The sequence below is a fragment of the Leuciscus leuciscus genome, assembly GCF_965113295.1.
Source record: "Leuciscus leuciscus genome assembly, chromosome: 12".
NCBI classification, from domain to species: domain Eukaryota; kingdom Metazoa; phylum Chordata; class Actinopteri; order Cypriniformes; family Leuciscidae; genus Leuciscus; species Leuciscus leuciscus.
The window spans coordinates 74,637-102,624 of record NC_138736.1 but is presented as its reverse complement, the minus strand read 5'-3'; the positions used below and the strand labels follow the sequence as shown (position 1 = coordinate 102,624).

The 27,988-nt window shown below is 43.0% G+C and overlaps 1 protein-coding gene across 3 annotated transcripts; it reads left to right on the top strand.

Moving 5' to 3' along the window:
• The first annotated feature begins 655 nt into the window (after positions 1–655).
• kpnb1 (karyopherin (importin) beta 1) lies at positions 656–27,891 on the top strand. 3 transcript variants are annotated; one of them, XM_082186066.1, is made up of 22 exons: positions 656–868; positions 1,626–1,684; positions 2,202–2,384; positions 3,863–4,063; positions 8,156–8,308; positions 8,386–8,445; positions 8,599–8,688; positions 9,778–9,888; positions 9,980–10,069; positions 14,231–14,455; positions 14,537–14,728; positions 16,363–16,493; positions 17,983–18,130; positions 18,786–18,857; positions 18,941–19,085; positions 19,687–19,769; positions 20,150–20,257; positions 21,005–21,148; positions 22,945–23,050; positions 23,130–23,244; positions 25,180–25,341; positions 26,711–27,891. In XM_082186066.1, coding segments are annotated over exons 1-22 (2,619 nt in total). In that variant the 5' UTR covers positions 656–828; the 3' UTR covers positions 26,712–27,891. The 3 variants fall into 3 exon arrangements, with proteins under 3 accessions (XP_082042192.1, XP_082042191.1, XP_082042190.1); XM_082186065.1 differs by having other exon boundaries at positions 9,968–10,069; positions 26,787–27,891; XM_082186064.1 differs by having other exon boundaries at positions 9,968–10,069.
• Positions 27,892–27,988: the final 97 nt, after the last annotated feature.

Genomic DNA, 27,988 nt, shown 5'->3' with positions numbered 1-27,988 from the left:
TTTAGAGTAGTGTGTTAGAGTAGAGTGCTAGAGTAGTGTGTTAGAGTAGTGTGCTACAGTAGTGTGTTACAGTAGTGTGCTAATCCTCTTCCTCATCCTCCCTCCTCCTCTTACTCCTCCTCCTCTTACTCTTCTTCCTCATACTCTTTTTCCTCTTACTCATACTCTTCTTTCTCTTACTCATACTCTTCCTCCTTTTACACATACTCTTCCTCCCTTTACTCATCCTCTTCCTCTTCTGCCTCTCAGATTGTTTCCATCTATTGTTTATATCATTAGTCAGTGCGCCTGTACACTTTTCATATTTCATACTCAACATATTTCATACAGTTAGTTTGATCACATCATTAGAAATAAGTGTTAACAGTTTTGGCCTGTTGTGTGTAAACACTGAATTAGAGTAGAGTAGACTTTTTTTAAATAGAGTGCATGGGATTAGAAAAAGGTGTTTAACTGCCTGAACTTGTTTAAGGTTTTAAAGAAAGAGTGATTTATTCAACAAATGGGTTAAGGCTATTGGGAATTTGGTTCAGAGAATGAGGTTTAACAACTGTGAAAGACCGATGATGCTGTTTGTGACGGACCGCGCGAGCTTCGTGATGCTGCGCATGGGCGGAGACTGTGACGTTAGCGCGTGACGTCAGCGCGTGATATCGTTCGCAGGCGGGAGTTCCGCGCGGCCTTTTCCTCGCGACAGCGGCTGATGAAGAAGCGGATACCCGCGAGAACTGCTCGTCCTCGTTATTAGGCGTGGACGCGATTCTGACTTTACACGACCGATTCCTCGTTCCCGTCACTGCAGATCTCGTCGCGTTTGCGCGCGTCAGGATGGAGCTGATCACAATCCTCGAGAAAACCGTGTCTCCAGGTACATGAGCCTCGCCCGCACGCGTCGGATCCACACATGTGTGTGTTTCTCACGCGTGCGATCCTAGATTGAAGGGTTTGTGTGTGTGTGTGTGTTAGCGGGCGGCTAATATAGTGAAGGCCTCTCGACGCTTGTCCTGTTGTGTGAACAGCTGCTGAAACGCACAAAGCTGCACTTTATTTCTAAAGACTGTCGACGAGAACAGCAAACGCGCGCGTCAGCCGTCAAAGCCTGCGCGCGTCGCGTTTGTAAACGGCGTTTGCCGGCCTGTGCGGCGACCCGAGTCTCTCACGGGCGGAGAATGCGATTATCAGAGTAAATATAAAAACTCAAAGCTCTTCCTCATATTCCCGCACATGTGCTGATGTTGCGAGGTTTGTCGTGTTCTCAGGTTAGTCTCGATAAAGTTATTAGCAGGTTAGCATGCTACTCAGGAAGTGGCTAGGTGCTAGCATGGCTAGTTCTCAGTCATTGCTATCTGCCTCAGAAAGTTTCTAAGTTCAAGCTCAGTTTTAATGTCCGCCATTTCTCTCGCTCTTTAATACATGTAAATTGCAGGCATGTGAGCGAGTGGGTTTTTTTGTTGAGTGTGAGGCGGGAATGAAGCCGATCACAGCATGTGTGTGTGTGCAGTTTTGCTACAGCGTTTGAGACGCGTGAGTTTGCGGGTGTTTGGCGGGAGAGGAAAGCTGTGATGCTTCATGCGTGTCATTCGTGATTGATCATGAGTTTCTTCTTGATTGTGGTTGATTTTCAGATCGAAATGAGCTGGAAGCGGCACAGAAGTTTCTGGAGCAGGCGGCCATCGAGAACCTGGTGATGAAGCACAACACACACACACACTCATTCACAGCTCTGATGTCTGTCACACTGACCTCTCACTCTTCACTGAGTTCCTGGATGTGTCTGAAATCAAAGACTGCACTCTCTGAAATACAGGTTCTGGCAGTGGTGCCTCAGAAAAGCCATGTTTGGTTCTAAAAGAGCCTTTATTTCAAGAGTGATGTCAGTTTCTTTATGAATCTTTAGGAAACTGCTGTAACTCCAGCTAGATCAGGATGTGTTTTTAGAGACCTACATCCAGTAATCATGAAACGACACGAACCTTGCTGTCCTTTACAGTGACGTAATGAGCACTGAGACTCTGGCAGGTTTATGATCGATCAGCTCAAGTAGAGCCATATTAGAATACAGGGTTAGCATCTTCTGTGCGTTAGCATGTTTCACTGTGTGTGTTTGTCGAGGTGAAGGAGAGAGCTCAAGATGGTTCTTGATCATCTGACGTTCCTCCAGTATGAGGGCTGGTCTAAACCCACGCCTCGGTTTGTTTCAGCCGACGTTCCTGGTGGAGCTGTCGAAGGTGTTGGCCAATCCCGGGAACACACAGGTGGCCCGAGTGGCAGCGGGTCTGCAGGTGAAGAACTCCCTGACCTCGAAGGACCCGGATGTGAAGACCCAGAACCAGCAGAGATGGCTGGCCATCGACTCCAGCGCACGCAGGGAGATCAAGAACTACGTAAGCCCACATTCTCTCAGTGCGTACATGACACCGGACACTATAGATCAGGGTTACTGCACAGCTCAGACGTCGCTCTACAGCTTCATCATACTCTTCCTCATAGTTCAGGTCTGGAAATGCAGGTCTTGTGATTGAGCAAATATTTACTGACTGAAGGGATTCATTGAGTTGTGCAAAATGAACAGATTTGTGTTAATCGGACTTCTCAAGACCTAATGGCATTCCCTAAAAAATAATATTTGTACTGGATTCTATTGTGTGTATATATACATTTATTTATTAATTAATTTTTTGTTTGTTTCATAATTAATTGTGGTTTACATTAAAGCTTTATAGATGTGTTGGCTCAGTGAATCCTCATATTAATGTACAGTCAGCATAAAGGCAGTATAGTCTTGAGTAATCAAGGCCAGTGTCACCGGAATGGAAACCATACTGAAATACTACTTTTAATAGCTGGTTTTATCCTCAAATTATAACTATAGCATACTTTTAAAATATTTACTGACTTAACCATTTATTAAATGTAATGGAATGTCCAATTTTAATATAATTCATTCAGTCCATGATCATAAGTGTCACTTTATGCAGCTTTACTTGGTGTGAAACTCTTCTCTCTCTGTGTTTCAAAACTTATTTTACTCCTTAACTCTTTCCCTGCCAGCGTTTTAGAAAAGTTGCCGCCAGCATTTGATCATTTTCACGAAAGTTTCATGTCCCCTAGAATATTTTTCTGTATGAATATCTCTCTGAACAACATGTGGTGTATCAAAAGAAAGAATAGAGCCTCTGCTTTTAAACAAACTTATTCAGCTTCATTCTTTTTTCATCAACATTTGAATGTAAGTTTCATTAAAAAAGCAACATTTTGAATTAGGGTTAGAAAAATTGCTAAGACCACATCCAGATCAGATTCAGGACGATGATCACACACAGATCTAGTCCATCAACACTCAAAGCTTCAGTCGTTTCCTCTTGATGGTTCGACATTTCATTCTGTAACATTAGGCAGGTTTGATTTAAATGCTGTTTAATATTGATGATCGCATTATTTTACCCACGCATTTGCCTACATATGCTATCGCTTGTTTCTGTTTCTTCTCCTGTGTTTAGATCAGGAGATTCTGTTCTCTTTCAGAAGATGCCTAATAGCGCCCCCTACCGTATAAGTGGAGAACCGGAAAATTCCATCATGGGCAGCAAAAGAGTTAATTGTCACGCTAAATATGTAGCAGAATTAATTATCAGTATTTAAGTATCGTGCCTCTCGATACATCAGTATCACAAGCGTCTCTACTTTTATGTGTGGTAACCCTTCACGTTCAGAGTCCGCAGCACTCGCATGAGTCTTTGGGCTTTAGAAGACCTTGGAATGTTCTTTGGTCTCCAGTAGGGCTGTCCATCGTTGGGTCAACAGGCAGTCGATTCGTCATTCACAAGCTTTGATTTCTGTGTGTTGGTCTCGTGTGCTGTAGGTGCTGCAGACTCTGGGTACGGAGACCTATCGGCCCAGCTCAGCGTCCCAGTGTGTGGCTGGCATCGCGTGCGCAGAGATCCCAGTGAACCAGTGGCCCGAGCTCATCCCTCAGCTGGTGGCCAATGTGACGGACCCCAGCAGCACTGAGCACATGAAGGAGTCCACGCTCGAGGCCATCGGATACATCTGCCAGGACATCGTGAGTCCTCAGTCATAATCATAACCATAACTCTGCCAGGACATCGTGAGTCCTCATCCATTACCATAATCATAGCCATAACTCTGCCAGGACATTGTGAGTCCTCCGTCATAATCATAACCATAACTCTGCCAGAACATTGTGAGTCCTCAGCCATAATCATAACCATAATTCTGCCAGGACATCGCGAGTCCTCAGCCATAACCATAATCATAACCATAACTCTGCCAGGACATTGGGAGTCCTCAGCCATAACCATAACTCTGCCAGGACATTGAGAGTCCTCCGCCATAATCATAACCATAACTCTGCCAGGACATCGGGAGTCCTCAGCCATAAATGGTAAATGGACTGCATTTATATAGCGCTTTCACAAACCTATGGCCACCAAAGCGCTTTTAAGCGCCTCACATTCACCCATTCACTCACTCATTCACACACTGACGGCGGTGTCAGCCATGCAAGGCGCCATCCAGCTCGTCGGGAGCAGCTGGGGTTAGGTGTCTTGCTCATGGACACCTCGACACTTGGTCAGGTGGAACCGGGGATTGAACCACCAAACTTTCGGTTTGTAGACAATCTACATGAACCACTGCCGCCCCTGCATAACCATAACTCTGCCAGGACATCGTGAGTCCTCAGCCATAACCATAACTTTGCCAGGACATTGTGAGTCCTCCGCCATAACCATAACTCTGCCAGGACATCGTGAGTCTTCCGCCATAATCATAACCATAACTCTGCCAGGACAATGTGAGTCCTCCGCCATAATCATAACCATAACTCAGCCAGGACATTGTGAGTCCTCCGCCATAATCATAACCATAACTCTGCCAGGACATCGTAAGTCCTCCGCCATAACCTTAACTCTGCCAGGTCATCATGAGTCCTCCGCCATAATCATAACCATAACTCTGCCAGGACATCGTGAGTCCTCCGCCATAACCTTAACTCTGCCAGGTCATCATGAGTCCTCCACCATAATCATAACCATAACTCTGCCAGGACATCGTGAGTCCTCAGCCATAATCATAACCATAACTCTGCCAGGACATCTTGAGTCCTCAGCCATAACCATAATCATAACCATAACTCTGCCAGGACATTGTGAGTCCTCAGCCATAATCATAACCATAACTCTGCCAGGACATCTTGAGTCCTCAGCCATAACCATAATCATAACCATAACTCTGCCAGGACATCGTGAGTCCTCAGCCATAACCATAACTCTGCCAGGACATTGTGAGTCCTCAGCCATAATCATAACCATAACTCTGCCAGGCCATTGTGAGTCCTCAGCCATAATCATAACCATAACTCTGCCAGGACATCGTGAGTCCTCAGCCATAATCATAACCATAACTCTGCCAGGACATTGTGAGTCCTCAGCCATAATCATAACCATAACTCTGCCAGGACATTGTGAGTCCTCAGTCATAATCATAACCATAACTCTGCCAGGACATCGTGAGTCCTCAGCCATATCCATAATCATAACCATAACTCTGCCAGGGCATCGTGAGTCCTCAGCCATAACCCATAATCATAACCATAACTCTGTCAGGACATTGTGAGTCCTCAGCCATAACCATAATCATAACCATAACTCTGCCAGGACATCGTGAGTCCTCAGCCATAATCATAACCATAACTCTGCCAGGACATTGTGAGTCCTCAGCCATAATCATAACCATAACTCTGCCAGGACATCGTGAGTCCTCAGCCATAACCATAATCATAACCATAACTCTGCCAGGACATTGTGAGTCCTCAGCCATAATCATAACCATAACTCTGCCAGGACATCGTGAGTCCTCAGCCATAATCATAACCATAACTCTGCCAGGACATTGTGAGTCCTCAGCCATAATCATAACCATAACTCTGCCAGGACATCGTGAGTCCTCAGCCATAACCATAATCATAACCATAACTCTGCCAGGACATTGTGAGTCCTCAGCCATAATCATAACCATAACTCTGCCAGGACATCGTGAGTCCTCAGCCATAACCATAATCATAACCATAACTCTGCCAGGACATTGTGAGTCCTCAGCCATAATCATAACCATAACTCTGCCAGGACATCTTGAGTCCTCAGCCATAATTATAACCATAACTCTGCCAGGCCATTGTGAGTCCTCAGCCATAACCATAACTCTGCCAGGACATTGTGAGTCCTCAGCCATAATCATAACCATAACTCTGCCAGGCCATTGTGAGTCCTCAGCCATAACCATAACTCTGCCAGGACATTGTGAGTCCTCAGCCATAATAGGGCTGCTCGATTATGGAAAAAATCATAATCACGATTATTTTGGTCAGTATTGAAATCACGATTATGTAACACGATTATTTCACATGACTTTGGGAACGTGTTGCATTTATTAAAAAGACACGGTAACACTTTACAATAATGTTAATTCGTTAACATTAGTTAATGTATTAACTAACATGAACTAACAATGAGAAATACATTTGTTACAGTATTTATTAATCTTTTTTAATGTTAGTTAATAAAAATACAGCTGTTCATTGTTTGTTTATGTTAAGTTTACAGTGCATTAACTAATGTTAACAAATACAACCTTTCATTTTAATAACGTATTAGTAAGTGGTGAAATTAATATTAACTAAGATTAGTAAATGCTGTAGAAGTATTGTTCATTATTGTTAACTAATGCTAATTAATGAACCTTATTGTAAAGTGTTACCAAAGACACCTTTCAACAATTCTTAAAAAATCGAAATTTGAACATTGTACTTTTTGAACTATAATAAATAATATAGTATTTTAATATATTCCCGCAGGTCTACCACTTATAGCCTAATGCGGGAAATTCCCCCGCAAACATTGATTCACTTTAGCATGTAGATTGTATGAGTAGCCGAAATGAATCCACACAGATTATAAAATCAAATCAATAATTTTAAAACTTTCTCCAAGACGCAATTTCACAAACCGCGTGAGTGTTCAGCGGTGATGCGTCTTCTCTCTCTCTCTGTCTCTCAAAATGCGCTGGACAAGGCAAGCGTCGAAACTACACATTCGCGTTCAGGAGTCGGGACATGATGGAATTGTCACTTGCACAATCGGGCCAGCATTGCATCGTAACTAAAGTTGATAATTTTTACTTCGTTTTAAGTTTTATCAGTTTAAACATTCAAGCTGAGAGAGTTTATGGCATCGGGAGGGGCGGATGTGCGTGTGCGCGCGTCATTCAGAACACAAGACAAAATAAGAGCGTTCTTTCAAAACAGAACATGGCAAAATAATCGTTTTTTACTCGATTATACTATTTTGGTGATCGTTGGGAGCAAAAATCGAAATCGAAATTCAATTAATTGCACAGCCCTAAGCCATAATCATAACCATAACTCTGCCAGGCCATTGTGAGTCCTCAGCCATAACCATAACTCTGCCAGGACATTGTGAGTCCTCAGCCATAACCATAATCATAACCATAACTCTGCCAGGACATCGTGAGTCCTCAGCCATAACCATAATCATGACCATAACTCTGGCAGGTCATCGTGAGTCCTCAGCCATAATCAGAACCATAACTCTGCCAGGACATCGTGAGTCCTCAGCTATATCCATAATCATAACCATAACTCTGCCAGGACATCGTGAGTCCTCAGCCATAACCCATAATCATAACCATAACTCTGTCAGGACATTGTGAGTCCTCAGCCATAACCATAATCATAACCATAACTCTGCCAGGACATTGTGAGTCCTCAGCCATAACCATAACTCTGCCAGGACATTGTGAGTCCTCAGCCATAACCCATAATCATAACTCTGCCAGGACATTGTGAGTCCTCAGCCATAACCCATAATCATAACTCTGCCAGGACATTGTGAGTCCTCAGCCATAACCATAACTCTGCCAGGACATTGTGAGTCCTCAGCCATAACCATAATCATAACCATAACTCTGCCAGGCCATTGTGAGTCCTCAGCCATAATCATAACTGCCAGGACATTGTGAGTCCTCAGCCATAATCATAACCCATAATCATAACACTAACCCTGTTACTGCACTGTTTCATGATGCCCATTTAATTTAACCTGGCCAACCCTTTCAGGACCCAGAGCACCTTCAGGACAACGCCAACCAGATCCTGACCGCCATCATCCAGGGCATGAGGAAGGAGGAGCCCAGCAACAACGTCAAGCTAGCCGCCACTAATGCGCTGCTCAACTCACTGGAGTTCACAAAAGCCAACTTTGATAAGGAGGTACTGCCAGTTACGGTGCGGTTAGAAGTCTTCATGCAGGAAACAGGCTTTACATCTCTGGCTTTCTCTTTCTCTAGACTGAGAGACACTTCATCATGCAGGTCGTTTGTGAAGCCACACAGTGTCCGGACACCAGGGTGCGTTCCTCTCGTTTAACATGCAGAACCTGTCCATCAAACTGATTATCTCCTTTACAGACGTTGAGATTGACAATTAAGTGTCCATGAGTGTGTTTAATGCTATAAGATGCTCTGGAAGCAGTACATGTGTCTAATTCTGTGTTTCTGCAGGTGAGAGTGGCTGCGTTACAGAACCTGGTGAAGATCATGTCCTTGTATTATCAGTACATGGAGACGTACATGGGCCCTGCATTGTTTGCTGTAAGTTTGCAGATGAGGATGTTGAATAATACTGGTATTCATGCACTGATGACCTTGACCTTGTAGAATGACAAACTATAAGGTTCATAATGAGGTCATATACAAGCTTCAAAGATTCTCTTGTGACTAACAACCTGTGTGAGAATGAAAGATGAGTCAGTCCCAAAACTGTGATTCATTGACATGGAATACTAATGTTTGGGCAGTTCATTATTAGGCCAGCTATTTTAACGAAACCACAGTTGAAAGTGGCGTTGTCTTTGTTAATTAGAGATGCACCAATTGTAATTTTCTTGGCCGAATCTTTTATTTTATTTTTTTTAAGTGATCTGCCAATACATATTCTGATTTTCTTCCTAAGAACTATAGAACAGCACATACAAACATAATCAACTTTTCTTCAGTGCAAAATTTTATTTAAAAAAGTCTAAAATAAGAACAAATAAACAAATTGCAAACAACAGCACAAATAAATGCAATAGAATAAAGAGAGATGTGAAATAAACACTGCTTTGGTGTGTGTGCTTTTTGGTGTGAGCCTCCCAGAATGCTTTAGATGTCTCGCTGATTAAAACACCTGGTTCAGCTCATCAGCTTGTCAGTGTGTTGAATAGGGAGACCTCTGAAGCGCTGCTATTGAGACAGGTTTGTGTCTGTGTGCACATGACTCTTTCTTAAGAGGCCACACCTATTACCAAATCAGGGGTGCGTTTCCCGAAAGCATCTTTAGCCAACTATGGTCGCAAGTTCATCGCAATGTCCATTGAACTCTATTGGCAACGAGGGAACTTGCGACCATAGTTGGCTAACGATGCTTTCGGGAAACGCACCCCTGACCAGAAGAAAACGGCACTAAAACATGTAACCTTTTAGGGAATGTTGTAGTTTAAAAACATGATGACATAAATTTAATGTAGATTTAAAATATTAAGGAACAATGTTGAAATCATTAGTTAAACTAAAATGACAGCAGAACTCAAATGACAGGCGTTGTGTAGCAGTGAAAGCGTCAGCACTCGTCTCGTCTCTGCGGAGGATAGTTGAATGCCAGTGATGTTGTCAGTGTCTCACCAGCTTCTCTGTTTTCAGATCACAATAGAGGCCATGAAGAGCGACATTGATGAAGTGGCCTTACAGGGGATTGAGTTTTGGTCCAATGTCTGTGACGAGGAAATGGATCTGGCCATTGAAGCCACTGAGGTGATGCTGGCGTTACATCTGCAATCTGCAAGTCCAACAAATGCTTTAGTTTTTGATGTTTGTTAACGTTTGTCCTCAGGCCTCTGAACAGGGTCGTCCTCCAGAGCACACAAGCAAGTTCTATGCTAAAGGAGCTCTGCAGTACCTGGTGCCCATCCTCACGCAGACGCTCACCAAACAGGTAAAGCTGGTGTCATGGCTGGGGCTTTCCCAGGTGTAAGGTGTGTACGCAGGAACTTCCTGGATTATCACTGGCAGACAGTGGCGCACACTCAATACGCTGAGTCTCATTCACTAACCAACTCCAGTCATATACTTGCTATTAGGGGTGGCACGGTTCACAAAACCCACGGTTCGGTTCGTATCACGGTTTTAGGGTCACGGTTTTCGGTTCTGTACGGTTCTTGTTGTTGTTTTTTCTTTTAATCTTTAACACTCCAAAAATTTACTTCAGCATATGATATATAGCTGAATTATCTAATTATTAATTAATTTATTTCATAAATGGGGTGTGTTTGCAAAACGCAGCTTCTCATTTCCCGTGGGCTGTGTCGGACAGTTATTTGTCACCACTTTTTGCCAGGGTTGATATTATGTCCCAGCACGGATGTACCAATACAAATAAATAAAACATTTCCAGTTAACTAGCAAAGTATTCGTTTCGTTCGTTTGTTAAATAAGAAGCAATCTAGCGCTGAAATGTGTTTTTTTTAATCAAGTGATCAAAGTGCTCGTTGCCGTTGCGATCAGTGGCGCTGATACAGTGTTCTCGTGGCTCGCGCACACACCGCAGCGGCCGCACATTCTTCACTCAGACGCGCGCTTCAGTCCGTTGAGGAGACTCTAGGCTACTCTATTCGTTCCGATGAAATCACAAAACAAAATTCATACAAATCTGTCCCTGCTTGATATACAACCGCTGATAAACATAATCGGTTTTGATGAAAAAGAAAAATATATACGAGTGCAGATTAGAACTCAGAACCTTTGACACGCTTGGCAAGTTCTGCCACTGGACCATTAAAGTACATACCGGTACGTGGAACAGTCGATCTATGTAGCCTATTTATTCACGTGAAAAAAACAACATATAGCCTAGTGGAGTTGATCTCATTAAATGTCTAAGTAAACCCAGTGTACTATTTAAATCGATTGCTGGACATTGTAATGTTATTCTACATTTGTCTGATTTATGATTTAGCATTGTATTAGCAGTAGCACGGGCACAAGGCTACATTGCGCATGCGTCGAACCGTGCGAACCGCGCGACGCACACACGCACCGAACCGAGACAAGCGAACCGAACGGTTCGGATGTTTTTTCATGTACCGTGCCACCCCTACTTGCTATGCTTATAAACTAGTCTTAAATAACTAGTTTGCATTTAGTTATTCCATTTAACAGTGTGACCATGATTATAACAGTGGCCTATCAGTTATTTGAGTAACAAATAACATAAAAATCACACAGAAATGCAGCCTGTAAGTGCACATGCACAGCCAGCGGGTGGAGTAGGAATTGGCCTTTTCTCTAAATCTCATGAACTAGAGTGTTTTTGCTGCTTTTATGCATTTTCTTCATGAACAGACTTTTTGTAACTTGTACAGTACCAGTCAAAAGTTTGGAAACGTTACTATTTTTAATGTTTTTGAAAGAAGTCTCTTATGATCATCAAGCCTGCAGTTAAAAAAAACAAACAAAAAAAACCAGTAATATTATGAAATATTATTACAATTTAAAATAATGGTTCTCTTTTTTAATATACTTTAAAATGTAATTTATTTTTGTGATGCAAAGCTGAATTTTCATCAGCAAGTACTCCAGTCTTTGGTGTCTTATGATCCTTCAGAAATCATTCTAATATGCTGATTTATGATCAATGTTGGAAACAGTTGTGCTGCTTAATATTTTTTTTATAACCTGAGATACTTTTTTCAGGATTATTTGATGAATAAAAAGTTAAAAATAACTATTTATTTAGAATAGAAATCTTTTGTAACAATATACACTACCGTTCAAAAGTTTGGGAACTAACTATTTTTTTTTTTAAGAAATTAGTACTTTAATTCAACAAGGATGCGTTAAATTGATAAAAGGTGATGGTAACGATTTATATTGTTAGAAATGTTTTTATTTTGAATAAATGCTGTTTTAATGAATAAATGCTGTTAAAGTTTTACTCATCAATGAATCCTGAAAAAAGTATTCCAAAAAAGATCGATTAATTGTCGATAATACATTTAATCGATACAACTTATCGATCATCGATTAAGCAGGTCTTCATGCGCGTGCGCGCTGCTCAACCGCGAAACGTAAAGCGAGCGCGCCGGAGTTATGTTTGGGACCATTTTACACCATCATGACTATAAGTTTGCGTGTGCATTCGCAGCCTTTTGTTTTGTGCAAATGTAAGTTGTATTACTGTTTATTTTGTGTATGCCTATCTATATCTGATTGATCTCATATTGGATGCATTTGGTTAAGAATTAACTCTGTAGTAAAGCGTCAGCTTCAGCGCGCGCAGCTCAAACGGCAGTGCACGACTAATAATGACTATTGGGACTGTAATATTACATAACATTATAAAGAGAACAATATTGTAATAAAACATTGTGAATTATTTGGGTTTAGTTGCCGTGTCGCGTTGCTCCAGGAAGAGCGCGTCCACAACATGAGTAGTTCTGAATGAATGGCACGTAACTTAGTTCAAGTTCACTTGTGCATGAATTTGCGTCATTTTGTGCAGATATAATTTGTAATATTATGTTTATTTTGAATATATCTGATTAATCTCATATAGGATGCGTTTCTTTTAGATAAATAACATGCTAGCAAAGTGCTCCAGTTTAACGGTAGCAGATTCATTCAGCGCGTGCGGTTGTTCCAGGAAGAGCGCGTCCACAACAGTCACACGTTCTAAGCGCATATGAGGCGGCGTTGGTGACACGTTGTATTAGTAGTTTTATTTGATTATTAAATAATTAATTTAATTATCAATCACATCGAAACATTTTACAATCATACTAGCCCTTTATTTATATTTAAAACCATTCTCATTGATTTGGTGACGAACATAGCGTTTTGAGCAGCATTTGCAGACCCTGTCATGCTGTCATAGCCACTGCAGTAGACGCATATCGCAGTATTAAGGCTAACGATTAATGGATTAATTGATCGTTAATTTAAACGACGATCGATCATGGGAATTTGTGAAAATTGACATCCCTAATATTAAACAGCACAACTGTTTCCAGTATCAAATCATCATATTAGAATGATTTCTGAAGGATCATAAGACACCAAAGACTGGAGTACTTGCTGATGAAAATTCAGCTTTGCATCACAAAAATAAATTACATTTTAAAGTATATTAAAAAAGAGAACCATTATTTTAAATTGTAATAATATTTCATAATATTACTGTTTTTTTTTTTTTTTTTTTTTTTAACTGCAGGCTTGATGAGCATAAGAGACTTCTTTCAAAAACATTAAAAATAGTAATGTTTCCAAACTTTTGACTGGTACTGTATATACAGTACATGTTTAGTAGTTTGGCCTTGTATGCTACACAATAAACAGATGCTAGGTCAACTGATGTTTCATGTAGTAGTTCTACTTTTATGGTCATGTATGATTTAGTAGTTGAATTAAGTCCTGGCTATACTTCATTTTCCATGTTTCCCTCCGCCTTTACTAGTATACTCCTTTGGCCAGGTGTGCGGCCACAGACTCGTTCGGCACGTGCGCACTATCTAGTGGACTTTGTTTCCAAAAAAATTTGGTTGCACATGTATGCCTACGACCGGAGTATACTTTGGGCTTTAAGCAGTGTCATGTACAGTATTTTTACATTCAGTTGACATCTGTAAAGCTGGTTTGTCTGTATTCATTTTACATTTACATTTATTCATTTAGCTGACGCTTTTATCCGAAGCCACTTACAATTGCTATATATGTCAGAGGTCGCACGCCTCTGGAGCAACTAGGGGTTAAGTGTCTTGCTCAGGGACACATTGGTGTCTCACAGTGGATTCGAACCCAGGTCTCTCACACCAAAGGCATGTGTCTTATCCATTGCGCCACCACCACCCACCCACCCATTCAGCCTCCAGGACCAGAACTATCAGCTTTATAGAATTAGTTGTGCTGTATTATCACTTATGTTACTCATATATCATGTAATGGAGCAGCTCATATACAGAAGACCAGCTCTGGCTTCCAGTCATATGCATTGAAAAACTGCTTTGAAATAGAAATGAAAGTGTTTGCTGCTATATAGTGTTAGTTAATTCTTCTCTGAATTCTATGGGAATGTTACTGAGTCTGTATGTGCTGTTTGAAGGATGAGAATGATGACGATGACGACTGGAACCCGTGCAAGGCCGCTGGCGTGTGTCTGATGCTCTTAGCCACGTGTTGTGAGGACGATGTGGTGCCACACGTGTTGCCCTTCATCAAAGAGCACATCAAGCACCCAGACTGGCGCTACCGGGACGCCTCGGTCATGGCCTTCGGGTCCATTCTGGAGGGTCCCGAACTCAACCAGCTCAAACCACTCGTCATCCAGGTAACGGTTTACACTCGAGGCTAATGCAGCGGTTGACCTGTGTGACTGTGTGTGTGTGTGACGCTCTCGGTGTGTTGTCAGGCCATGCCCACGCTCATCGAGCTGATGAAGGACCCCAGTGTGGTGGTGCGGGACACGACGGCTTGGACGCTGGGACGCATCTGTGACCTGCTCCCCGAGGCTGCGATCAATGAGGTGTATCTGGCCCCGCTCCTGCAGTGCCTGATCGAGGGCCTCGGGGCCGAACCACGCGTGGCCTCCAACGTCTGCTGGGTAACAACACCTTCAACACCTTCAACACCTTCATGTTCTGTCACATGACTGCTTTCATGATGACACGTCATCTTCTGAATAATCTGGTTATGTAAATGTGTTAGTATCAGTTTTCCTTTATTCTTAACCAATTTCAATTAACCAATCTACACCTGGCATGTAAACTCATTAACCAGCGTTCTGTAGCTATTTGAAGTGCACATGTGATGCAGTAGGAAATGTATATTGGAAACTATGACTCTTTCTTTACCCAAGAAATTATCAAATGTGTCCTGATCTCATGCAGCCGAAATAGCAGTTCAGTCAAAATACTGCGTATTTATTAAACATCACATCTCGCATAACAAATGAAATGTTCGCAGTAGATACACCAATGATTGGGTTTTGACGTCACACCCGGAAATAACCGGATTTATTAATGGTTTGTAAGTGTGGTTTATTTGCTTTCCTGGGCTGTTGTTTGCCATGTAAACCGGAACATGTTAATTCAGTAAGCTGGTTTTTGTGAGCTTTCAGTGTGCATGTAAATGTGCTCATTGTATTGGGGTGTTGGAATAACTGGGCTTTGCACTAGGGTGAAGGAATTTCCCAGTGAGAGGCTCAATATCGTGCATTACAATATGCAATATCATCGCCATTCATGTATTTATTGCTATACAAGTAAGGGTTACAATGTGGTCAGCATGGACGAAAACGAGGACATAAGGAACCTATGAAACTGAAACTAAACATGTGTTGAAACGGGAACTAAAGTGAGCAGAATGAGGTTCCAACATTACAGATTATAACAGTTCCGATCCTTAACTGCCTGGACGACAGGCTTTCTGCTGATGTCACCAGTATCAGCACTGCTGGTCTCTGTGTGTTCTACACGGGTGCAGTTACAGTGTTACGCCACTAGGCAGCAACGGACTCTTTAAGTGAGTCATTAAACCGTTCATTCAACGAACACATTCAAAAACGCTGATTCATTCAAAGACAGATTTAATGAAACAAGTTGTTAAAGTGCCGCTTTACAAGGCTCAGCTGACTAGCAATGTCGTATGAGCAACACTGAAGCTAATGCTTTACTTCATAGAAATCAATGGCATTGATTCACTCTCTCAACCTTCACTGTCTGTTTAGGCTTGTTAAGTGCAAATCCACAGAGTCTTATTAACTTATTAACTTTTAATACTCATACACAACGTGTAAAACAAGAAGGGCATAGCCTTATGAAAGAATGTGAGTATCGCGGTTGCTAGTGTTCCTCTGCGGTGGGATTGTCAGTATCGCGGTATTGTGGTTATCGCGACTGCCCTACTTGGCACTGAATCTAACGCAACAAATGTTTAGACCAAACCTCTACGTATTTGCATAAATATTGGTACAATATAAATGTTGCACTGTAAAGTGTGTGTGTGTGTGCATGTAGTTGCATATGTAATTACGCTGTTGGCCGTGACTGCGAGCCCCTAACCCTGAGCCCCTAACCCTGTCTGGATATCGCCTCAATGGCAGCAAAAGTCAGTCTGGTCTACCTTTGAATCAAATGCTGTATTTTCTAAAGCGTGTGTGGTAGTTGAAGACACCCAGTATAGAGTGTGATCGGTGTGTTGGAGCTGTAAGATGAGGCTGACAGATGCTGTTTTCAGGCCTTCTCTAGTTTGGCTGAAGCTGCGTATGAAGCCACGGACGCTGCCGAGGACCAGGAGGAGCCCAGCACTTACTGCCTGTCCTCGTCCTTCGAGCTCATCGTGCAGAAGCTGCTGGAGACCACAGACAGGTAAACATCAGCACACACCTGACAGAGGCGGCTCATTCACTTGTGCAACAAACTTCTTATAAACTCTTATTCTCTTTCAGTGAAGGGTTAGGAAAATGAAAGCGCATAAGCTTCAGACACCATCTTGTACATTGTTTCCTAAATAATACCTGCTAATGTAGGTCAGGTTAGGGTCACTGCTATTAGGGTCAGGTTAGGGTCACTGCTGTTAGGGTCAGGTGATGGTCACTGCTGTCCAGAACGGGTAAGGGTCGGGTCAGGGTCACTGCTGTCCAGAACGGGTCAGGTTAGGGTCACTGCGGTTAGGGTCAGGTCAGGGTCACAGCTGTTAGGGTCAGGTGATGGTCACTGCTGTCCAGAACGGGTAAGGGTCGGGTCAGGGTCACTGCTGTCCAGAACGGGTCAGGTTAGGGTCACTGCTGTTAGGGTCGGGTTAGGGTCACTGCTGTCCAGAACGGGTCAGGTTAGGGTCACTGCTGTGCAGAACGGGTCAGGTTAGGGTCACTGCTGTTAGGGTCACTGCTGTTAGGGTCAGGTTAGGGTCACTGCTGCTAGGGTCAGGTTAGGGTCACTGCTGTTAGGGTCAGGTGATGGTCACTGCTGTCCAGAACGGGTAAGGGTCGGGTCAGGGTCATTGCTGTCCAGAACGGGTCAGGTTAGGGTCAGGTCAGGGTCACAGCTGTTAGGGTCAGGTGATGGTCACTGCTGTCCAGAACGGGTATGGGTCGGGTCAATGTCACTGCTGTCCAGAACGGGTCAGGTTAGGGTCACAGCTGTTAGGGTCAGGTGATGGTCACTGCTGTCCAGAACGGGTAAGGGTCGGGTCAGGGTCACTGCTGTCCAGAACGGGTCAGGTTAGGGTCACTGCTGTTAGGGTCACTGCTGTCCAGAACGGGTCAGGTTAGGGTCACTGCTGTTAGGGTCGGGTTAGGATCACTGCTGTCCAGAACGGGTCAGGTTAGGGTCACTGCTGTGCAGAATGGGTCAGGTTAGGGTCACTGCTGTTAAGGTTAGGTTAGGGTCACTGCTGTTAGGGTCAGGTGATGGTCACTGCTGTCCAGAACGGGTAAGGATCGGGTTAGGGTCAGGTCAGGGTCACTGCTGTCCAGAACGGGTCAGGTTAGGGTCACTGCTGTTAGGGTCAGGTCAGGGTCACTGCTGTCCAGAACACGTTCAGGACGTTTCAGTGCCATGTGTTCACATCCATCCTTAAATACCTCCATTTGTGGTTTGAGAGATCTGATCAGCCCATTTCCAGCTGTATTTAGTGATGACCTCTTGTGATCCGATCACCAAAAACGGTGAATAATAACCTGCTGTAAAAAGGGCCAGTAATGTTATATCCAGTAATGAAAATATCATATCTACATAAGGAATAGTAGGTGAATATGATCTGAGCTCTTCTCTGGCTATCCTCTTCTTCTCTGGCTATCCTCTTCTCTGGTTATCCTCTTCTCTGAGTCTCGGCGTGTTGTCTCTCTGTTGGCAGGCCCGATGGGCATCAGAATAACCTGCGCAGTGCAGCGTACGAGGCCCTGATGGAGATTGTGAAGAACAGTGCGAAGGACTGTTACCCAGCGGTGCAGAAGACCACACTGGTCATCATGGAGCGACTGCAGCAGGTCCTGCAAATGGAGGTGAAGAAAAGCCGCTCGCTGCTCAAGGGAATGATGTTGAGTAGGGCTGGGGAATCAGACATCACATGATTCAATTTGGTTTCCTTTCACAAGCTTGCAATCCTATTCAGTTCCGATTCTCCTGACCCTGAACCCTGTCAGTGGCTACATTAATGTTAACTAACTGATTTGTATACAGACATTCAAATTACACAAGATATTAAACAAATATATTATATTTAATAAATATAATATTTTATAATAACTGTGAGACAATTTTCTACCCCAAGTTTATTTTTATAAAAACAAAGCGGTGACTAATTTATTCAAACAAACATTAAATATTGACCGAGTTTAAGTAAAGATATGAGTGTGTAATATGGTGCATATATTTACCAAAATGCTTCTGTAGTTATTCTTCTTGCTAACTTTCAAGTTTATGGTCATTGAATGGCTTTTCTGAGGTAAATGTGAGGTTTGAAAACAACAGACTAAAAGCTTGGTTATTTTCTGAGATTTAATAATCCATATTTCAACTAAATTAGAATGGATTAAAATAGTTCAGCGTGTGTGAGATGTTTAGACACAGCTTGATTTGCTCTGGATATAGCAGCAGTGTTTGCAGATGATGCTAGTGTTGTGTTGATGTAACTGAATGCTTGTGTGTTTTGTCCAGTCTCACATCCAGAGCACGTCAGACAGGATCCAGTTCAATGACCTGCAGTCTCTCCTGTGCGCCACCCTGCAGGTCAGACCTCAGAACACCTGACCGTGAGTGTGTGTGTGTGTGTGTCTGATGTGTGTGTTCTCAGCTCTCTTGTTCTCCAACAGAACGTGCTGCGTAAGGTTCAGCACCAGGACGCGCTGCAGATCTCAGATGTGGTGATGGCGTCTCTGCTGCGCATGTTCCAGAGCACGGCTGGTTCTGGAGGCGTTCAGGAGGATGCGCTCATGGCCGTCAGCACGCTAGTGGAAGGTGAGACTAGCATATGAGCTATACGCGCTGTTCATGCTAGTGGAAGGTGAGGCCTGCATGTCCCGGTGCTAGTATATTAGCTATACACGCTGTTCATGCTAGTGGAAGGTGAGGCCTGCATATCCCGGTGCTAGCACATGAGCTATACGCGCTGTTCATGCTAGTGGAAGGTGAGGCCTGCATATCCCAGTGCTGACGTCAGCTATCGGCTCTGGTTACTGCTGGGATTAAGGTGCATTATGCTGGAAACCATCACAAATGGCCACATGGTAAATACCGGCACACGTTCTCTGGCGTTGTTTCCCCCGGTGGTTTTGATCGGGTCTCCAGTGCATTACAGCTGACAATCTTATCCTTTTCTTTTGGCTCTTTCTGTTCGTTTGAGCTGCATAACATTGCTTCTTATTTTGATCATGTTTGTGTGACGCTTGACCCGTGCGAGAAGGTGATGTAGGATGTGATAAAATAAGTTAAAATCTGACTAAACTTATTTGAGAAGCCTTCAGGACTAAAATAAGCTTCACATGAAGTTCACACGCTTTAATCAGTGTCTCGTTACCGCTGTGAATGAATTAACTTTTCCCTTTTCCTTCCAATCCAGTTTTGGGCAGTGATTTCTTGAAATACATGGAAGCCTTCAAGCCGTTCCTGGTCATCGGGCTAAAGAATTACGCAGAATATCAGGTAACGCTTGTGCCGAAGCGCCAGAGTTTGTTGATGATTGTTCCTCCTGCTGCTTTGAGGATTTGCAGCTCAGGATTTTGTATCATCACAGAGAAAGCGAGTCTATTTCACCCAGCGTGTGCCGACCCTGTGGTCTCGTGGCCACGCTGGATATTGCGGGACTCTACAACTACAGCAGCTTCCACTGAGTGGCTCTTTAGTAGACGATTCACACAACCCAAACAATCTCTCTTTTAAAATATAACCTTGAGCTTCATATTTAAAATGAAGTTGTTTACACTGATTTATGGTATGGTAGGGTGTGTTAAAATTGCATGGCCAATGTAAAGTTTTTTTTTCAAGAGTCCCACAGATGCGATGCATTGCTTGTGTGTGTGCAGGTGTGTCTGGCTGCGGTGGGGCTGGTGTGTGATCTGTGTCGAGCGCTGATGGCCAATATTCTGCCTCACTGTGATGAAATGATGCAGCTACTGCTGGAAAACCTGGGTGTAAGTAATAGCCATTTCCTTAAAGACACCTTTTGTGTGTGTGTGTGCGCATGTGCAACAGAACACCCTCTAAAATCACGCATCTGTACAATGTGATTGGTATTGCACTACTACTATAATACTATGTGACATACCATATTTATATTCAGAACTAAAATGGAAAAATATCAGTATAATGCAAATTATAGCAGCATTCATTATAAATTACACCAGTTTCGTTTTAAGTTTATTTGAGCTTGAACTTTCCTGCATGTGATAAAATATACAAATAAACTTGAGCTTGAGTACTCGTGCACACATTAGTACTGGTTTCTAATGACTGTGTGCATGCTTGGTGTTAGTTGCAATATATAAATTGCAACGAAAAAAAAAAAAAAAAGTGACTTATATTCCAGAAAACACGATAATTAAGAAGCTCTCCTAATCACTTTAGTGTTCAGGTTGTCTGGGTTTAGGAAACATCAGTGTAAATATTTGATGTTTTTTCATTCCATTGACCAGATTAAAGATGTCCTTATAAATAACAGCTGTGGTGTGTGACAAAGTTATTATAGAAACAAACTAAAACTTAATCGAGGCCAGTGTCAGGCAATAAGAAAACAAATGGGGTCAATTGTGTTTCTGAAGCTTTTGTTTCATTTTCCTCTCTCTCCCTCTATAAAGCAGAATATGGTATTTCCACTGCTGCATTTACAGTAGAGTAATGCTGCGTTTACAGTAGAGTAATGCTGTAACGTGTGTTTGCAGAACGAGAATGTGCACAGGTCTGTGAAACCCCAGATCCTGTCTGTCTTTGGTGATATTGCTCTTGCCATTGGAGGGGAATTCAAGAAGTACCTGGACATTGTGCTGGACACACTGCAACAGGCCTCGCAGGCACAGGTGGACAAGGTAACCACTCACTCACTCACTCACTCTCCAAAACACTACCAGCGCACACTCCTATGCACTCCCCAAAACGCTACCAGCGCGCACTCCCCGAAACACCACCAGCGCACACACCTGCGCACTCACCAAAACACCACCAGCGCACACTCCTGCGCACTCGCCGAAACACCACCAGCGCACACTCCTGCGCACTCGCCGAAACACCACCAGCGCACACTCCTGCGTACTCCCCAAAACACCACCAGCGCGCACTCCCCAAAACACCACCAGCGCGCACTCCCCAAAACACCACCAGCGCGCACTCCCCAAAACACCACCAGCGCGCACTCCCCAAAACACCACCAGCGCACACACCTGCGCACTCCCCAGAACACCACCAGCGCACACTCCTGCGCACTCCTCAAAACACCACCAGCGCACACTCCTGCGCACTCCTCAAAACACCACCAGCGCACACTCCTGCGCACTCCCCAAAACATTACCGGCGCACACTCCTGCGCACTCCTCAACATTACCAGCGCACACTCCTGCGCACTCCCCAAAACACCACCAGCGCACACCTGCGCACTCCCCAAAACACTACCAGCGCAAACACACAGCTCAGTGTTTCTACCTCTCGGGGTATGTGTGTAGCTGCAGTCACTCAGGTCGATGGTGACGTCATGTGCAGACACACTATTAGTGAGAGCACAGTAAGAGATTCATTGCACAGTGTAGAGTAGGTAACTTCATTGATTAAAACTGGAGTTTTCACAAGAACATTGTTGAACTGAAGAACTGAACAGCTTCAATGATGATAATGTCTATGACCTTTGCTCGCTTTCTCTATATAGTTTATATTTGACCCGTGCTGGCAAAATGAGTGGGAATGGTGAGCTACAGACTAACGAGTGAAAAATGTCTAGCGATCCCAATGCTCCAAATAGCAATTATACATCTAAACCTATAGGGGCTTTTGCACCAGATAGTTCTAGGAATTAGCCACCAGGTGGTTCCCCAAGAGCTAATGCTTCCCATAGGAACGTTTTCTGGTTGCATTCGCAGCGCCAGTAGGAACTCAGGAGTGACGTAAGCCGCGCTTGTTGTTGTGACTTTTATTTTGACTGCGCTGAGAACGCCAGAGCCTGAGGAAACAGAGCTTGCATTCATTAGTTTACAATCTTTCTAACAGTCCTGTCTAATACATTATTAGATAGAACTGTTATACATAGAAAGACAGTATATGAAGTTATTAGCGTATGCCGTGTTTGTCCAGTGTTGCTGAGCAGAAATAGCCTACATAATCATGTTTCTCTTGATCCCCTTAAAGTTGCGTTGGCTTTTCTCCTCAGCGTAAGGGTTAAGAGCTCCATCTGTCTCTTTTCCATGTTCCTAGAGTTAGTTTTGAATCTTTATTTGTGCACTTAAAAGTGTCGTTATTCTCTGCTCTTCCCAACGCACAAGTTTGGTTTCGTTTTTAAAGCGCAGTATTCCAGCTTTGTGAATATTCTTAGCGAATCCTCAATGACATGAATCTGAACCAATGAAATAGGTGTATAGGAATAGATTCTGTCGTACTGTTCCAGGTAACTGTTGTGAAGCTCACTCCAGAAGTAGAACAGCTGGCCATACGTGGTGTATAGTGCATTTAAAAGGGTTGTTTTGCTTCAGAGGACATTAACCCATCCTCTGGGGTCGTTATCAATGCCTGAAATTAAGTTGGCCTTTTCCTGAACTGCTTCCTGTCTTTTCTTCGTTCAAACTGGAAGCTAAACCAGGCTAACTGGGAGATTAACTAGTTGCTGCTTATGTTGTTTCAGACAGACTATGATATGGTGGACTATTTGAATGAGCTGAGAGAAGGCTGTCTGGAAGCTTACACTGGGATCATCCAGGGCTTGAAAGGAGACCAGGAGAATGTACACCGTAAGTTTACCTTTATCCACCTCGTAACTGAAGATGAGAGAGATTCATGTATAAACCCTGTTTCCCTCAATCTGTGCAGCCGATGTAATGCTGGTACAGCCTCGTGTCGAGTTTATCTTGTCTTTCATTCAACACATTGCTGAGGATGAAGACCGCTCTGACGGGGTCGTGGCCAACGCTGTCGGCCTCATAGGGTAAGAGCTCGCTCAGACGGGCCAGTGCTTCAGGCTCTCACTGGATGTTACTGACCAATATAACCTTGTATTCTCACTAGGGCTGTACTCAACCAAAGAAAATCTTGGTCGACTGAAGTCCTGAAATTTTCGACTAAAAATCGACTAAAATCGACTAAAAATGACGTTAGAAAAAAAAAACGTTAAATTAATTAGATGTGCACTGTGCGCAGTACTTGGTAGCCTTGTTGTCCGCCTAAATGAATTATAAATAAACAAACAACTAGTAGGCTATTTGCAGTATATTAAATCGTTTTTGACCTAATTATTTTGCACTGAAATGAGTCTGACACTTGAGTCTGTCAGCTCTGACAGCGCTGCATCACCTGCGCAATATCATAGCTTATGATTTCCGAAAATAGTACTGTTGTCAACTAGTGATATCATCACAAGAACTGTTGAGGAATATACAACATAATTTAGACAATTATTTTTGTCATATGTTATAATAATAAGTTATTATTAGTCAGACACTATCATTTCACCGTGCATGTCCTCGCACCGAGCGAGGCTGATGAGCTTAACGTTAGCTTCGCAGCTGAGACACGAATAGACTATTAACTTAAAGCTTTTACTCTTAATAAACACAAAAGGCACGTCCACTTTAATAAAAAAATTATATTTATTAAACAAACCAGATCAAGAGCAGAAACGAAATAAAGTGCATAACTGAAAAATAAAGCATCCTAGGCTCAAAACTAACAACCAACAGCACAGCGCAATTGCGCATTAGGCTCCAAATAAAAAATAAAAAAGTTAGGTTATCACACTAAAACATTGAAATATGCAAATTCTGATATGTTCATAGCTTACTCAAAACAGACAGGGCAAGCTAACGCAGACAAGTGAGCTTACCACTTTTACAGTAGATGATATGTCATGTTTGTCGTCAAGCTGTGGAAAACTGTTGCTTGCAAACTTTGCATTCAACCTTTTTCCTGTTATCAATTTTAACAAAATGCTGCCACACTGTCGATTTCTTTGTTGTTGACATGTTAGAAGAGGACTGACTATTAAACGCTCTCACAATTAAATAAATAATATTCAGCATCAAACCTACTACGCTCGACGCTCTCTCTTGGGTTGGGCTAATCCAAAAAAGGTGAAAACAAGGGGGGTGTTTTGAAGACAGACTGTTACAGTGAAACAAGGGTATTCTGAAAACACCCCCATTAGCAGTTAGTGCTTTCCACCTGATGAAATGAGCGTGCCTCAGCGCGGCAAAACTGATGAAATAAACGCGGCAGAAAATCGACCAATCAGAATTTTGGTCGAACCAGAACGTATCGACCAACTAATCGACTAGTCGACTAGGACAGTACAGCCCTAATTCTCACCAAGTGCAGTTTCACAGTTCTCAATTCCAGAGAATAAAATAAAAGTAATAAAATAAGAACAAACGGATGACAAGACAGTGTTTTCTCATTCATCATCTAGACTGTGTTTGAGTGGTTCTGGTAGGGCTAACAGTAGTGTTGAGGTAAGAGATTGAGGACGTCAGCGGTCCTCAGTGTGTCTCACGCTGGCCATGTTGTCGAGCCCTGGACCGGTTACTAAAACAATACTAGGTTTAGTCTGTAAATTGGCCAGTCTTTTCTTCATTATTACAGTCTTCAACCTTTTGGGCTCATTATGGTTCAGAGCTCCAGCAGGAGGATCATGATTCACCAAGAAAACTAGTCTCAGTGGTTGTGCTCTGCGTTTATGGAGAGGTTGTAGTGTAGACTAGACACTGAATTCAGCCTTTTTCTGCTCTCGTGAGTCGTTGGGTTTAGAAGGACACTGCAGTTTTCTTTTTTGGGTGATTCTTATTAATCCTGTAGCTTGTTTATTGGTCTAGCATGTTCCTTCTGTTGCTCTAGCATGCAAGTTGACATTTCTTCCCCCCTCCTAAAGTGACCTGTGTACAACTTTTGGGAAAGACGTGATGAAGCTGGTAGAGGTTCGACCTCAGATCAACGACCTGCTGACTGAAGGCCGGAGGTCCAAGATCACCAAGACCAAGACTTTAGCCACATGGGCCACAAAGGAGCTGCGCAAGCTGAAGAGCCAAGCTTGGTATGTCTACTCATCAGACCTGTGTTTCTGCAGGGCTTTATTCGCATGAACATACATGAAGGCTTCTGGTCTTATGACTGCTGAGCAAGTCTTCAGGCCTGTTCACACCAACATGAATGTTTGGCACGAAACGGCTGTCCGATTTATGTTTAGACCAATGCTTTTTCATTCAGCACATCTGATCAGGCATGAAAACTCCTCATCTTTCGGCGAAATTCGCCGTTTTAAAACCAAAATGGGTCACCTACGTGATTTGTGCAGATCCGATGAGAAAATATTTATGGGGTGGGAGGGGGGGTCGTGGTCGTGGCCAGCATTTACCCGCTATATCTCTATAGTTACCATAAACTTAGCAGCTTTAAAAAACCAATCATCATTCCTAATGCCGAAACCTGACAGCCAATCCGAGTCAGAGTAGGGCAGAATTGTTTTCAAAGTCTTTAACACCGCGAGTCTGATGCGGTCTGATGACACACTGCCGAACAAAGAACCGCACGTCGGAAAGCAAGCCTGAGGTAACGTAAGTTAGCTTACAATGTTAACTGTCCTGTCAGATACAGACAGCGATGTTGCCAATGTCATTATTTTGACATAGAAGTGGGCGGGATAATATCGCGAGCGGGCGCGGGCACCGTGAGCGCTGAGCGAGCAGGAACGAGTCAGTTGTCGTCGATAAAGATGGATAATGCAAAAAAGCTATCGGGGGCTAAACATAGAAAAAGAAAGAGGGAAAAGGAGATGGCATGTCAATTGATGCAACAGCAGCTAAATAAGTGGATGGTGAAAGGCTACAGGTAGGATTTTGTTTTGTGTGACGTCCAGGCATGTAGGCTAATGCCATCGGGACTACCGGGAGATTCCCGGTGGGCCGACGTGCTTTTTGGGCCGATACATCTCATACTTTTTTGTTTCGTTTTTTGTCTTAACGCCCATAAAACTCGTACATCGGCGGCCCATTCGTTTTGTTTTGCTTAATTGGCGGCGCTGGGTTAGTGCGTAATGCATTGGTCAATAAAAAGTCAGCATTCGTTTTTTTTTCTGACACCTTCTCACCTTTTTTACCCCTGACCTGTTTTCATGCCTGATCTGATGGTTTTTTCAGCAGTTTCATTCTCTAACAGAATGTGGGAAATACAGCAGAATGTGTTTGCTCATCAGGCCTGGACTGCTCATAAATATTAGATCCACAAAAATGCATAGAGAAAAGTGAAGCCTATTCATTCGAGGGAGAAATGTGCCATGGACGTGTTTCTTACATTTGTTTTTGCATAGTTTAAGGTCCTCAAAGTCCCTAGTCTGCCACCTAATTGTCAGTTTTACGCTATTATTGTAGATTTCTTCTCAGCCATTGTTTTCTTGTTGTTTTCAGATTACTGGCTGTGGAAATTCTACCAAGAATAATGGAAATCAAACCCACTGAGGTTTCTTCTGTCTTTTACACATAGAAGTTGAAGCAGAAGTGACGTGTGCGCTGAGATGAGTGTCTGAGAATGTGAGCGAGTGAGAACGAGTGCGAGAGACATCACACCACCTTCAGAGTGCAACTCCAGCAGTTGCCAGCAGAAACTCAGTGGCCCACGACCTTCACCTCTTCTCCATGTGCAGAACGTGTCTCTGACCCCACAAAAAATTATTAAAAATGATCTACATTCTGTACACACTTGTGTTTGAAAAGCTAGTGCATCATATTAGTACAGACTTGCCAGCTAAAGAAAGGACAGTTTTGTTCATCTGCAGAGTTCATCTTTGAGGTGTTGCGACTGCAGATTGTTCCCTATCACACAATTCATTTGTCAGAAGATGTGAACGAGAAGGAAATGCTGCTGCTGGAGTTTATAATGGCGTGACTGGAGTGTGAGTGTGTGAATGAACGGAGGGGAAGCTGTTTCCACATCCCCTCTTACTATTTCAACCAATAATAAATAAACATGATAAATATCTTGTTTGCAAATTCCGTGAGATGCACTTATGTAAACCTAGGAGAGAGCGGCTGGTAGTCAGGGACGGGCAGCACTCGGGTGAACTGGCGCTGAGCTTCGTCATGCTTTTCTGAAAGTCAATTGCTGCAGTATAAATTCTTCCCCTTTCCTTTTTTTTTTTTTTTTTTTTTTACTAAATAAAAATAAATGGTTCTCTTATTAGTATGGATGGTGCAGAGATTTCATGTGTCCTAGGAAGGGAAGACTTTCGCCACTCGAGGGGGAAGTTCTAACGGAGCGCTCCGTGTTCCAAGGGTTCAGGAATTGCACACTTCCACATCCTACTTTATTCTCCATTTGTTTTGCAGGAAATTGAGTGCCAAATCCTTGCGGATACCAATGGACTTGAGCTTAATATGTTAACATGTAGAAGATGCAAAATAAACATGTCAACAATGTCACAAATTTATTTGCATTGATATGCTTTTGGTTGTAATTTTTTTATTTGTTTCTTGCGGCACTTAATTGGAGTCATTCACCGAGCTTTTAAAAAGAGACAATGGACAGAATTAGACATTTGTATGAGGTTATATTTTTCCATTGATATGAAAATAAAGTTAAATTAAACCTTTCTGTTTGTACTTCTGATAAATTTCCTTGTAATGCAAAGAGTCATAATTCCCATCAAGGCAGTCCAGTTTCCAATGGCACTGGATCCAATGGCACTG